The sequence below is a fragment of the Azolla caroliniana genome, unplaced genomic scaffold (genome assembly GCF_043228905.1).
Source record: "Azolla caroliniana isolate FFs.n. ecotype wild unplaced genomic scaffold, voAzoCaro1.0.p SCAF_8, whole genome shotgun sequence".
Classification (NCBI taxonomy): domain Eukaryota; kingdom Viridiplantae; phylum Streptophyta; class Polypodiopsida; order Salviniales; family Salviniaceae; genus Azolla; species Azolla caroliniana.
In genome coordinates, this window is record NW_028230443.1 from 2,979,244 (window position 1) to 2,994,104 (window position 14,861).

At 35.6% G+C, this 14,861-nt stretch overlaps 2 protein-coding genes across 4 annotated transcripts; both read left to right on the plus strand.

Moving 5' to 3' along the window:
- Positions 1–1,447: 1,447 nt before the first annotated feature.
- On the plus strand, positions 1,448–4,537 carry LOC147860779 (Chaperone DnaJ-domain superfamily protein). The gene is made up of 3 exons (XM_087323807.1): positions 1,448–1,783; positions 3,636–3,704; positions 3,793–4,537. The coding sequence occupies exons 1-3, from the start codon at positions 1,511–1,513 to the stop codon at positions 4,444–4,446; spliced, it is 996 nt and encodes a 331-aa protein (XP_087179933.1). The 5' UTR covers positions 1,448–1,510; the 3' UTR covers positions 4,447–4,537.
- A 4,036-nt stretch (positions 4,538–8,573) lies between these two features.
- On the plus strand, positions 8,574–13,155 carry LOC147860780 (uncharacterized). Of its 3 annotated transcripts, none has more exons than XM_087323620.1 (4): positions 8,574–8,664; positions 10,763–11,387; positions 12,009–12,290; positions 12,929–13,155. In XM_087323620.1, exons 2-4 carry the CDS (start codon positions 10,767–10,769, stop codon positions 12,965–12,967), a joined length of 942 nt encoding a protein of 313 aa, XP_087179746.1. In that variant the 5' UTR covers positions 8,574–8,664; positions 10,763–10,766; the 3' UTR covers positions 12,968–13,155. The 3 variants fall into 3 exon arrangements, with proteins under 3 accessions (XP_087179746.1, XP_087179748.1, XP_087179747.1); XM_087323622.1 differs by having other exon boundaries at positions 12,012–12,290; XM_087323621.1 differs by lacking the exon at positions 8,574–8,664 and adding an exon at positions 8,961–8,981.
- The last annotated feature ends 1,706 nt before the right edge of the window (positions 13,156–14,861 follow it).

Sequence of the window (14,861 nt, forward strand, 5' to 3'; positions counted from 1 at the left end):
TTCTTGCACAATAGACTTCATATTCTACAACCCCTCATATTTAGGACTACCATTATTATCTTGGAGTAATTGTTTTAACAACTAAGGGTGTTTGTAGGTTTGTTTGCAATATTATCCGGTTATGAAGGATTGTTTAAAAAGACTATCACTCTAAGAGCTAGTTCTTGATATTATTTAGCATTGTCGTTCTTCTCTGGAAAATCGTTCAACATACGGAGTTTGCAGGGATTGACAGTGTGAGAGTGATTTGGTGATATTATTGGGCTAGAAACAAACATAACAATCGGCAATGGTTCAGTTCGGTTTGAGAGGGTCAAAACCGAACCCTTTAAATGTTTTGAAACCTAAACTAAACCGAACCATGAAACCGTTAACCTTTTTCAAACCATTAAACCATGAAACTGTAAAAACTGCGGTTTTGTGGTTCGGTTTCGGTTTTTAACTTAAGTCAAATTTTTAAATTTTTAAATTTATAATATTTCATTTTAAAAAATTTTTAAATTTTTAAATATGTTCTTAAAATACGAGAATAAGGTCTAAAAATGAAAAGATTGTTTAAAAACAAAAATTTTAATTTTTTAAATTTTTTAATAAAATAAAATAAAAAACCGATATACTGTTTAAACCGCGGTTTCCGACTGTTCAAACCGAACCGAAGCATTTTTAAAAACCTAAACTTGAACTGAACCGAACCAAACCGTTGAAACCGTTAAGCCACGGTTTCACGGTTCGGTTCGATTCAAACCGAACCCTTGCCGATTGTTAAACAAACATGAGATTCATAACTTCAGTTTGTTTTCCGCTCGATAACTTCGGTCCTATTCACCTTGTCTAGGGCCTAAATATATACATATACATATATAATTATACATATACTGTATACATATACATATAGAGTGTATATATCATACATACTTTCTGCTAGTAGTAAGACCCTCCCCTCCAATGTATATGTATATATGTATATATATATCCGGAAAAGTACTAAGATACCCCTGGAAATTCATCTATTTACCAGAATGCCTCTAAAAATTCCAAATTTACCAAACTACCCCTATGTCCAAAAAATTACACTTTATAAAGTAATTATACACTCAAATCTTTGGTAAATAGGGCTAGTTCGGGTCCATTTCTTCCATCTTCGGTAAATAGGGCTTGTAGATTTGAGTGTATAATTACTTTATAAAGTGTAATTTTTTGGACGTAGGGGTAGTTTGGTAAATTTAAAATTTCCAGGGGCATTCTAGTAAATAGACGAACTTCCAAGGGTATCCTGGTACTTTTCCCATATATATATATATGTATGTATGTATGTATGTATATGTATATGTATACAGTATAATTATATATATATACATATACATATATATTTATAATTTATACATATACATATACGGTATACTGTATATTGTATACATATATGTACATATACAGTATATATATCATACATACATACTGCTAGCAGTAAGACCCTCCTCTCCAATGGCTCCTTGTTGCTAAGAAGGTTTTCATGATGGCCTGCTCTGCCTCTGTACCTACTTGTTGGTGCAGAGACAAGTGGTCCCCCATCAGCAGCAACAGGGGATCCCTCTGTTTTGCTGCTTTGGGTGGGGGAGAAAGACCAAATGGCAGCAAAGGGAATGAAGAAGGAAAAGAGAAAGAGAAAGAAGGATGGATGAAAGCAGCTGAACCACCCAAGAAAGATCATTACAGTGTTCTGGGAATAAGCAGAGATGCCAGCCCCGCCGCGGTGAAGGTCGCCTTTCGGAAGCTCGCTCGGAAGGTATGGGAAGACAATCTATTCCTATGCTTTCTCTGCATATAACTATTCTTTTGAGTGTGATTACTGATTTCCTCTAGAAAGAAAAAGCTCGGTACTTTTGAAACATCTTGTTGTTAAATCGGCACCCATGGTTTGGAGATAATTATATGAGTTCATTCATACACAACAGTAAGGCAAAATAATAGTGCCTCCTGTTCTCTCTTGTTGAATGCCCGAGATGCATATGTACTTACATGCCGACATATACACAGTACGAAAGCACATACGTATGTATACACGTATCTGATTCTATCGACGCTCCGAACTATTTGTAATCTGCAGAATTTTCGGAATCAGCTTCCGGCTGATAGTAGCTATTTAGGTTTTCCATCTGAAGATATGCTTACTTTTGCCATGATTCTCATATGGGACATAGTGAGGACTGACCTCAATTTTAGTTTTTAATTTGTTTATAGACAATCTATCATATATATGATGAGATGCAATTATGGAAAGAAATTAGCAACTGAGAAATGACCATTGCCGTTGATGATTTTAGATCCTACTACTCACATCTCTTATGCAGTACCTTTACATAGTTTTATTGTTGATATATTGGAGCCCTTGTTTTATTGCATTATTAAGCAAACAATGCCTCTATTTTGTGGTTGATTATAGACTTTTCCATTTTATTCTGAGTGTACTCCTTATGTAACTGATGCCATCCCACAATTCTTAGATTTTCAGCACTTCTCATTTGTAATTTGAATCATTTTGAGAGTGGTTGACATTGCATCATCCACACACAGATACCTTAGCTATGTTATTTTGTAAGAGAGTATTGGGGCATATTCCAAATGCTTAATATATGGATTAATTATATAAATAGATAGATCATTTAAATTGTCTAGTAAAGAGCAAAGCTATTAAGATTTAATTGATAATTAACAAGGCATGTCCAGTTTAGCTACAGGGATATAGCTTTTCTTGTAATTTGCAACATTACAAACAAAGAATTCTGCAATGACGAACAAGACATTATATGCTTCCATTGGGTCTTTTTTGGAATAAATGAACAAAAATTTGTTCCATCAGTTATTTCCCTTGTTAGTGTTGCATTCAATTCCGTAGTTGCAAGTTTTCATTCCATTTGGCTCTAGTATAGAAAGGGAATAACTCAACATAACCCTCAATTAGAAGTTCTTAGATCAATGGAGGATCAAAGATCAGGAGTACCATTATCACAAGATTAGCGCTAATGAAGTACGACGAATAATTAGACAAGAGGAGAGAAATTGAGAATGTATATGTAATAGAACCTTTTTATTAGACTCATAAAGTGTAGCTTGCCCTATATAGCCTACTTCAGAGAAGGCCCTTTGAGTGTCCCTCATATATACTACATAAGTGAAGGTCATTGGATGTCAATATGACTGTTCATATTTCTCATAATTTATCAGGCTTTTCACACTCCACCTTAGACATTCAGCTAATTACAGTTGGTATTCTTCATGTTGTGGACTCTGCATGCATGTATGTATATAGTCTCCACAATTGCAAGAAGATCATATTCCAAATCTGGTGATGTGTTTAAAATTCAATGCCATCAGCTGTGACCCTACCAAGATCAATCTTGGCATCTCAGTCTTCCCAAAACTCTTTAAATGATGTTGAAGATCCTTAAAATTAGTATAATTGGCATTAGTTTTTAACTGTTGTATAACTTTTGTTAGGCAAGAATGCTCGGTTTATAAAATAAAGAGACATTTGTAATGAATATAGATATGTGAACAGATTCTTTTACCTAGACTGTGGCCTGCAACATTCATGAATTTGATAGAGCTTATTTCACATTCATTTTCTCATATCATAGTATCATCCTGATGTAAACAATGATTGTGGAGCTGCAGAAGTTTTCAAAAGGATACACTCTGCATATGAGGTAAGTAGATGATGGTTTCTAAATGTCATATATGTATGATTCTGTAAAGTTGAAAATGATAGCTCATTACTGTATATACCATGTTCAGACCCTGTCGGATACAGGCAGCAGATACACTTATGATCAGGCATTAAAGATGCAATCTCATGCTACTAGAAAGAACATCTCAAGAAACCACCGATATAGTTCTATGTATGGGAGGAGAGCACAACAGGTTTACTCTAGGCATGCCAGATACCCAGAGTGGGGTAAAAGGAGTAGTGAAGGAACATGGGAATTCTCTCCACAATGGAGCTCAACAGAAAAGTATCCGAAAACAAGTATTGAGGATGAGTCGGATTCATATATGAAACAAGAGTGCTCGTCTTCCTTTGTTGCAAGAGAGAAATCTGCAAGTGAAATGCTTATACTCTTCATTCTTGTGGGATTCATCTGGTATACATTTGGGGTTCAACTAGCCTCAACATATTTTGCGTTCTTCATTCCACATAATAAAGACCACACAATATGCTATAAGTTTGCGTCTTTAGTGGCGTGGTTGATCGGCGGAGTGAGGGGCATAATTCTACAGTATGGTATTGTGACAACAGGATGGCTTTATGGCAAGGATCATGATATAGTTTTGGCCTTTCTTCTATCAAGCCTATGGATTGGGATCAATTTGCCATATGCTTTCCACATCCCCCCTGGTGCGATCTTATTTATGGCATACCTCTCCTTAGGAAATAAAGGCTCTTCTTGAGTTCAAATCTTTGTATTTTCTCCATGTGATTTCAGACAGATATCGTCTGATTTAAATGATTTAGTGAAGAGGTATCAGTGGTGAGGATTGAGATCATATCAGTTCAAAGTATTTCATTGGGCCATGAGAGTGGACCAGGCATCTCATACATCAAAAGCACAAAGCCATTAATGAAGGCGGAAAGGTAATCAATGGAAGAGCGGGTGCTTACATTGTCGCAATCAAATGTACAAAATCTTGTGTCTGGCTAAGTTAGAGACCAAACATATATGAACACAACAATACAATGTCGTCAAGCATGTCAACAATGGTATTATCTCAAGACACTGGTTATCAGAGATCTTGTGGTTTCTCCTCCTCATGTGCCTAAGTGCATTTTCTGAGTTTGTTTGTTTTTTTGTATTGCTATGGAACGGTTTGGTTCTATACGCCTTTGAGATGTAAAAACACAACATTCTTTTTCGTCTAACGCTTTTAACTGTTCTCATTGATTAGTAAACATATTTGAGAGATTTTCATGTGATTGATTGGCTTATATTCACTAAATTCTTTGCACAATGCTTTCTATCCATCAATGATTTGATGATGGAAAATGCCGGATATCCTCTTTTATATTGGTTGATGAAGGATGTGCAAGCAAATCTAACAACACCCGATGAGATGATGACATATGTAGTTAGCACAAACAAAGCTCACTTTGTATAATGGTGAACTACAAATGGTCTACTGCAGTAGAATTCACTTAGTTTGTGGAAAAGTGTTGTGGGAATAAAATAACAGCATTAGGATTGACCTATCCTTATTTAAAGTCATCATGTTAGTTATGCTCCTTTTCCTTTGAGTTATGTTATGGCTCTAATATATATCTTGATTTTTTTCCTCATTTAATGTATGGTTTATAAGTAAATATTAACCTAGAACACAATCAATAAGTCACCATTCTGGCATTATAGGGCAATCTAGATAAAATGTTGATCGTTACTTGTTCTTTGTATAGATCATTGGGGCAAGCACATCAATGTGCATCTTGTGGTGTTTGTATGCCTTTTATACAAGTGTTCCATTTTGGAATGAGGTTAGCGTGGGGCGTTCACCATGAGACACAATACATGGAGAACAAATAGGAGTTAATTACTTGGTAAAAGGAGTATAAGTTACAATAAAAAATATGATGATTCTACTGTACAACACACCCCAAAAAAAATGAAGATATTATAGAAGTTTCTCAAGAAAGGTGTGCAATACAGTTTTTTGAAAGCTTTCACATGTACAAAACATGAAAGCTTGAAGATATTTTTCTTTCCATAAAAAAAACTGACCTCTTTACTTTTTTCCATTACAAGTATCTCCAAAAAACTACTTTCAAATTGTTGGAAATCTTGAAGGGTTCAATTATAATTAGGCATTTTTGTCACAAGTAGTGATTGGTGAACATAAACGATATATTACCATGATGTGAGATTTTGGTATTCATAGCAAAATCTTTTTTATTTTTTTGTTACAAGATCTTTATTTTTTGGCTACTAATATACATGGGTAAAGTTCTATTGAACTTTTTTGAGTCTCCATTAAGGATATGTGGAGATAGATGCCATGCATTGCAATGTAAGGGGGTACCAGTTTTGCAAAGTATACGAGCACAAGTAATTGAATGATATTGATCACTCCGCTTACCTTACACAAACGCCTCAAGTTTACATTAGAATATAAAAACAAACATAACTTTTCAATATTACAATACTCAGCCACGACTCTTCACTATGTAAAAAAAGCTCTTACCAAACAAGAACAATAAATATGATGCCCAAAAGAGAAAGTGCATATGATCCCAAGTACACATTGATTCTCATTCTTTTTAGTTGTTTAGGTTTTTGTTTAGATTCATTGACTTCCATGCAATACCTTTGATTGAGCTATGATTCATGAACATGCATGTTTTAAGATAAGTCATCATCAAATATAGTCTTTAAAAATACGCGTGTAAAAAATAAATTGAAACTTGTACATTATTACCCTTGGGCCCAAACTTTGATTTTTAAATATCAAGAGCCCTCCATTGTCAAAAAGTATCTGTGCATTTAATATTGTTTAAACTAACCAACCGAACGTATTATATTTCCATTTCAGCAAGCATCCGAGATTTAAAACAAGGCAAAATGTTTGCAATCCATGCCTTTAAAATCTATCATAAACAAAGGATTAGTGATAATATCGTGTCCATGTGACATGTGATTTTCAATATAAGAAGACAAAAGAGAGGACACGAGTTAACAAATGAAAGAGAATAAAAAAGATGTACAAATCAAATCAATCATTACAACGTTGAGGTGGTTCCCTAAAAACCTATTAAAAAGGAAAGAGATAATAGAGAAGTTAATACTTGATAGAAGCCATTAGAGATGAGGAACAATTGAATAAATGATAGAACACGAACGCTTAACAATGTTTACAATTTAAAAGAATTTCATGAATTCCGAGGACTATTTGTTGGTTGGCCCAAATGTGTTTTGAGCCATGTTTGCTCATTGTAAAGCCTTAATATTCTATATATCGATGTCATTGAAGGTAAAGCAATAACTCTTTTTCATAATGTGTTAAGGGACATTGTTTCTGCAATCTACCTGTCCTCAAAGGAGGTCTTCAAGCAACACACACACACACACACATGTGTGTGTGTGTGTGTGTGTGCGTGTTTTACTAGATTTCTTCGCAATTGAATCTCTTGAGTACGTCAACAATGTAGAGTCTTAAGGTCATTACCCCGATGTCAACAACTAGACAATGCATAATCTCTTGGATTCGATAATTCGGTCCCGAATGATTGACACGTTCACAGGCTAGTGCTAAAATATTGAAAAATGAAATATGTAAAAGACTAACAGAAACAAAAGATATACACGATGCATGACGATGGATTTTTCATCTTAGGATTCGATAAGTAGATTAATTCAATTGAGACAGTTTTTCAAACAAATGTGTTGTCATGTTTCAAAGAGTCAACTCAAACTAGGTAACGAAATAAGCATCCGTCATCGTCAAAAAAAACCTCATGAATAGAAGGAGGTATTGATTAACCTTTTGTTTGTTTTCTCAACATAGAAGATGATAGTATTCGTTGCAAATGCATGTGATGCACGCAATGGGTAAATCATCTTTAACATGAAGATGAGTTAGATAACTCATTCTATTATCCCCAAGAACTAGCAATTTCCATCAATACAAAGGGATTTACGTGTTGATACCTTCTTTTTTCTCAGAGCATGATCTTACCATCATCGACGATGGATAAATGACATTGGCATGTATATCGGGGTTTATATCTAGTAACGATGACCATAAACATAGAAAGGAGGTTAGAACTAGTTTGATCATGCAATCGTCAGCATGTCCAACAAATTGCACCATGTGTAGGTAGCTAGCTACATAGGGTTTTGGGTAGCCAAAAAGGCATGATGACGAGAGAGAGAGAGATAGAGAGAGGAGGTTATCACTAAACAATACAATCTTAGCATCATGGGCCAACAACTACACATATATGATATCATCATCCAAAACTATTAAGATCAGAAACGCTCTAGAGGGGTTCTAATCCCAAAGTGAAAAAGGCTTGAGATATAGGTGCGAGAGGAGGAGGAGAAGTGCAATCAGGGAGGGTGGCAAAAACACACCAGCAGGAGAGAGATGTGGCAGGGCAGGGTTTACGCAAAATGGAATGCAGGAGAGCCAAAATGTGACAGGGATGGGGTCGGCAAATTGGGGGGCACTAACATTCAGGGGAGAGCTTGTTTCGGAACCCGATAAACCGATAAACCCGAGTTTTAGAACTAAACCGAACAAAAACCAAACCATTTATCAATAATCTAGACCAAACCAAACCAAACCAATTGATTTATTTTTTTGGGGGGAACCCATAAACCGTTCAACCATGGCTTAACGGTTCGGTTCGGTTCGAGCCGAAAGAGGGCCCATAGTTAATGGAAATGGAGGAGGAGGAGGAGGTGGTTCACATGGAGCTCTCAGTCTCAGACAGACACACAGTAGATTGGCATCCATACCCCCCCCCGAAGTCTTCTCTCCCCCCTCAAATCTCTCTGACACAAACCTCTCAATCTTTTCCAGCACTCTGTCACCACACTTGATCTCCTCTCTCTCTCTCGACATTGGACTGGTCTGCAATTCGGAGGCATCGGCGTTTTTCTTTGGACGGCACTCTATGTGGTATACTCCCCCGATTTGTCGGTGTGGGTTTTTTTCATGTCAGAATCATATGTTTTTGTGTTAGATTTTGAACAGTTTCTTGGGTGTTTTTGAGATGGGTCTAAATTGAACAGTTTCTTTGGTGTTTTTGAGATGGGTCTGTTTATTGACAGAGAGAGGCGGCTATGTACATATGCTGTTTCATTTTTTATATAGGTTATGTGGGTGTGTGTGAGGGAGGGAGGGAGAGAGAGAGAGGGAGATCTACAGATGTGCATATATTATTAACTTCTATGACAGACCACATATGATCTATATTGGACGGGGCCAAGCCAATGGTGAGCATTGAACAAAACAGTTTCTCTCAATTTCATGGCTTTGATGCTGCAGCTTTAAACACCAAGCCAACATCCGGAGAGAAATGGAAATATTGAAAGAGAGAGAATCCTTCTTTCATTCCTCACATGGGTTATGCATCATGATGCTATATTAAGGTCCACTGCAGGAAACCAATCATTACAAAGCACCCTCTCAAACTGGGCAGTTGGGGAAATTTGAATGTTAGAACAAAAAGAAAAATGCAAAACCTGAAATGGATAACTAAGTTGCTGGATTTATTTGTTTCAAACTTCATAAGTTGTGGCTGAATAGATGAGCAAAGAGTAAAGTGCCTGGTGTGTTTAGCTTTGGGTGAATCCCCTTTCGTGGTTCTCGAAAGCTAATGCAAATTTTTGGTGTGTCAAAGAGATGGTTAGTGCTTTTTTAGTAATTCTTGAAGGCTACTGCAAACTTCTGGGAATTTCCTGAAAATAATGATGACGGATGTCCCCTTATGTGAGAAGATTCCTAAGTTCCATGCTCTTCTGTTTCTAGTACAATGCTACAAATATGTGAAACACATACAAAATAGTTTTTGAATAGAGGGAACCCTAGGGAATGTATGATTTGAGGGCAGGAATATCTATTTCTAAAATATGAGTTAGGTATTATACAAAGTCATGTTTGGTTCAAATTGTGATATGTATGGTGCATAATGATGTTTTGAGAGTTTATGATAATATATTAATGTCCAATGCGGCCAATATGCCCCTGTGGGATCAACAATTATTACAAAACACACTTGCCAGCCATATAGTTGGGAGATTTTTAAGCTGAAATGAAAAACCAAGCTTCCTTCCTAATTGCATTATTTAAATTTTCCATGAGTTTGGTCCTGTGGTCAAGTAGACAAGCAAAGAGATTCCATCCTCATTAGGAGTTCTTGAAATCGAGTACAATCTTGTAGGAACTCTTGAAAATAGTTCCAGGTGTCCTTATATGCCAGGCATTCCAATGTCACACTCTCTTCTGTTTCTGGTACGTTGAGGCGATGTAGCTCACAATTCTCTTTCTGCTGCATATCCAGCCAACCCTTGGTTTCCATTTCAATGTCTGATAGCTTTTGCACATCAGTTTGATGGCATGTCTGCTTGCATCAGCATGGGTGTCTGGGTGTGAACCTGGGCATCAGCTTGCCGCCCTTGGTGTTCCCAATATTAAGTATTGATGTGGCTGCAATATTACTCAAACTCTCAGATCTATGTTGGGCTGTAAAGAGTTTTCCTGTGTGTCTGAGTAAATCATTTATTGATGATCTTCTGCCACCTCCTTTAATTCATACTCTTAGGGGGCTTGTGTCTGGGCATTAATGCCCATTCTATTGTCCAATGCAACTGATCCATGAAGGGATTAGTATTTTCAAAGAGAAAAAGATATTCTAGTATGGGAAAAAATGGTTTTTGTCATCAACTTATTGGAGAATCATGTATGGTTTGACGCGAAAGTCAGGGTAAGAAGGAGATGGAGAGGAAGAGGGAGAGAGAAAAAGGATATGTGCATCACTACACATATTTGAAATACAGGCAAGATAGTTTATTGTATAGAGGGTAACGGGAACATTCAGGGAATGTATCATTAAGGACTGGAACATTGATTTCTGGTATAAGTTGTGAGTCAAGAGAGAGAAACCGTGTTTGGATTGCTATCGATGCATATGTGATGTTGAGAGAACTGGGAGAGAGAGACAAACATTGTTCTGTACAGATTATTCACTGAAACCTTTCTATACATATATCTACAGAGACATGAAGGAGCCACAACAAGGAATGAAGCCACCGGTTCCTACATCTCAGCCCCACTCGGTTATGAATAGAGCCTATAGGAGGAAAGACTATGATTATATCTCACGTTTTAATCTAACGACGCAATCGGGCCTAATGTCATCTAAAACAAATACTGATCACTTCCATCACATATTTGATAGAGAAAGCGATTCCTTATTCACAGAAAGCTCTCTTGAGTCAGGTACTATCCCTAGCTTTGCAAGCTCTACGAGCTTTGCCTCAGGAGAAAGCTATACAAAGAATTCTATGGAATATTTAGAAGCAAAGAATGATCATCATCGTTCTCCCTATCTTGTTAGCCCTTCAGATTCTCTTCAAATGGATGAAAAACACCCCGAACTACATGTGGAATTGAAAGAAAAGTGTTTATATGCAAATGGATATATTCATTTAGAGGAGAGTACCACAGAAGGTGACGAAGTACACGTCGAGATGATAGAAAAGGCAAAACAAGAGAAAATGGATGAAAAACATCGTGAACTACCTGTCAAGATGATAGAAAAGGAGAAACAAGAGATAATGGATGAAAAACATCGCGAACTACGTGTTGAGATGGTAGAAAAGGCGAAACAACAGAATATGGTATGTGAAATAGAAAACAGTGTTAAAACATAATGTCATATTGCATGAATATTAACTGAACTGCAGTGCATCTGCTAAACCATGTGAAGGATAAAGTTATTCTTATATTAATGTTACTTATGTTGCAAATATGAATACCACATGATAATTAATGATCATTGCTTGTATTAATATACAGAATTAATTGAAGTAATACATCTGTAAATTAATACAATGAAGATATTTAAGAAGAATATTAAATTTATTTACACGTGGCATCCATATTTGCCAATGTTTATGCTTTCTTATAGACAATCCTTTTAACAGAACATGGTTTTTGTTGAATGATGCCTACAAATCATATTCAACTCAATGACCTATAATCATAGCTTGTCTATGCCCTCAAGTTAATGTAAATTTTCTATTTTTTGGCAATTGACATGCATTCAATTTAATTCACTGCAAGGTTTGCACTTCCTATTATAGCCAATACTGAAATAAAGTATTGGTTTGCAATTTGATGTTATAGTAAACTTATAAATAAGTTTATGCCTGTACCCTGTTGTAAAGTTTATATTAGGTCATAGACATATTTTGAGGCCAAACCAAAGTTTGTTCTCCCCTTGTGTTATTTTGTTACAGCAGCAACCTACTGTGCTTCCAAAATTTGGTGATTGGGAAACAAGCAATCCTTCAGCTGGTTATGAGTATACTGTCATTTTTAAGAAGCTTAGAGATGAGAAGAAATTGGGGACTTTGCCGATGTCTCCATCATCCACCGATTGTAAAATAGGACTGTCAGATATATCTTCCTCGGAAAATGTAAAACAGGAACTAGAACATCCTGTCAAAGCTCGACAATCAAAATCTCTATCCTCAAAGCCCTCTGAAACAAATCGTTCATCGCAGCAGAAAAAGTCATTGGTATTCTCTTATTTACTTTTTAAAATAGGTGTGTTATGTATGTTTATGTGCTGTACGGAATACTTTTGATTGGATTTTGTATGATATGAACTGGATCCAAACATTTCTAGGAGTTGGAATGTATTTGTGGTGCTTTTAGGAAGAAAAAGTTTTGGTTTGATTTAGTAAGATATGAACTGCTGCAAACATTGCTAGAAGAGAGCTGTAGTATGTTTCTGTCATGTTACCTTTTAATCTTAGAGATGGTTGAAACAATTTATTCTATCACCTGTGCAAATGCTTTCTTTTTGAGAATGCTTAAAAAAGATAATAAATAAAAAGCCCTGATACTTTCTGTTGTTTTGCAATTTCCCATCTCATTATCGAACATGATAATACAAAAAAAACAGATTACATTGGGAACCGCTCATGTATCTTGTAATCGTCAGATTTTCACAAGATTATTGTAATTTTAGAGTAGGTGAACATGCTTTTTATAAATTCAATGGTTCTATGGATTTTATTGAGCTGGAAACAAATGGCAAAACATGTGGAAATTCCAAGTTCTCATGAGTTGTGCTATGTCATTGCAGTTTTGTGTGTAATATGTATTAACAACTTAAAAAATATGAGTTAATTATTTTTGATCTTGTATTTAGAAATGGAGCTTCTGCTGTACGAGCTCTGTGGTTGATTGATCAGTAGATTGGAAAATCAGAAGACCAGGAAGGTAGTTTCACACCTTTTGGACAATATTATATGGTGTTCATAGCTTTTCAACCTTGTGATTCAAACGTAAATAATGGCCATTCACTTCATTCAACTTATCATTTCAATGTATCATTAATTTTTTATTATGTAACATGTGAAGGGTCATTTCAAGGAATCATATGCATTATGTATAGTTTGAAAAGAGCTTTTTAAACTTTTACTAAATATTTGGTTCTTTTTAAATGGTTCTGAATTTTCTTTTTCTTTGGTTAAGCAATATAATTCTACTGTTACATCCAGGGATCATATCAATTATGTATAGCCTTTGCGAAGTCATAAAAATTGCATTTACGGATGCTTATTTAAAATTATATTATATTGTTTTGGTCATTTAATTATAGGTTCCCTTTGAATACAGAGGTATTCGTTGTAACGTAATAATAAAGCCAAAAATTATAGCACTATCCATACATGTCATGGCACTATCATAAAGGACCATATGTATTATATGTAGTGGGATGGTATGAAATCTATGATAATTGTGCACAAATGATTTATATTTATGATTATAGAAATTCAATTGCATGGTGTTTATGGACGTAAGGAACGAATGGAAATGGTATGCCCTCACATAATTGTATGGAATAGGGTCTCTAATGAAATGCATGCACAATGAACATCATAGTATATGCATAAAACCCTATTAGCTTCTGAATTTGGGTTCTGGTTGCAGTTTTCCACTTCAAACTTTTTGGAATTTGAACTATGATTAAGGTTCTACATTTAGGATTTAGGTGTATTCACCACTTCTGTAGTACGTTATATTTGTGATTTGGCTCACTCATTGTCAATATTTGGATTGAGGGTTAAGTGACTTCAACAACTTCCATATAATATACTTGGAATCAAAATTAGGAAAAGTTCGTGAAGCTTGTGTGATTGGTAAGGCAAGACGACTTGGTTGCCACTCTCGATGTCATTCAGCCCCTCCAGCTCAATAGGTTTAAAATTTGAAGATTGTAGTCATGATAGTGGCATCAATGGGCTCCTCGACAATCAAAGGTTGGGGATCTGGATCTAGAATTAAGGGTTTATCTATACTTGTTCAAAGTAGGATCAGTCTTAGGATTCATGTTTTTGGATGTCGATCACTTCGCAATACATTTAATATGGGAGTAGTTTGTGATCCAATTCAAACTTGAGGGCTTGATAGAGGGCAAATTAGGGTGAACTCTCATAATCATTGAATCTATACTTTTAAGGTTATAGAATCTATAAAATGAGCGATTTGTTTCTATGAGATTTTAGGGAATTTGGGAGGCTAGCTATGAAGTTTAGGCCAATGACATACAAGTAGTGTGGATCGATCCAAGCCTTTTTGTGACTTGAATGCATTGGCATGAAGATGGTAGGTAAATTATATGGTTACAATTTCATCCCACACGAACGGGCCATTGGCAAGATGTTGATGGGACCCAATCGGGATGCTAAAATTTGTCTTTGATTATTATGGATGCCTTCTCATATAACCTTTTTTCTATATCATTATGTTTATTATTTATTTCTCTTGATTGGGACGTTTACGTTTCTTTCTTTGTTTTACTTTATTGCATATATTATATATGGTTCCTTTCTTCAAAGCATACTTGGAGTTTGTGGTGTTGCGTGCAACAAGGGGATGATGAAGTATTATGACGAAGTTGAGAAGCCAACTTTTAATATATCTTGAGTTTTTGCCTCATCAACCAATTGTATGGTGAATGCAATATGTGTTTGAATAAATAAAAATATGCATGATAATATGTAGGCATTGAAAGGTCTTTAGAAAATTCCAAGCAAATGACGAGACGCTAGAAGTTGGACCCAATTTTTTCGAGATGT

Coding starts and splice junctions, on each gene's coding strand:
- LOC147860780 (XM_087323620.1), top strand. CDS start 10,767: ATGAAGGAGCCACAACAAGGAATGAAGCCACCGGTTCCTACATCTCAG. Junction 11,388..12,008: donor AGGCGAAACAACAGAATATG/GTATGTGAAATA, acceptor ATTTTGTTACAG/CAGCAACCTACTGTGCTTCC. Junction 12,291..12,928: donor CGCAGCAGAAAAAGTCATTG/GTATTCTCTTAT, acceptor TCTTGTATTTAG/AAATGGAGCTTCTGCTGTAC.
- LOC147860779 (XM_087323807.1), top strand. CDS start 1,511: ATGATGGCCTGCTCTGCCTCTGTACCTACTTGTTGGTGCAGAGACAAG. Junction 1,784..3,635: donor TTCGGAAGCTCGCTCGGAAG/GTATGGGAAGAC, acceptor CTCATATCATAG/TATCATCCTGATGTAAACAA. Junction 3,705..3,792: donor GGATACACTCTGCATATGAG/GTAAGTAGATGA, acceptor TACCATGTTCAG/ACCCTGTCGGATACAGGCAG.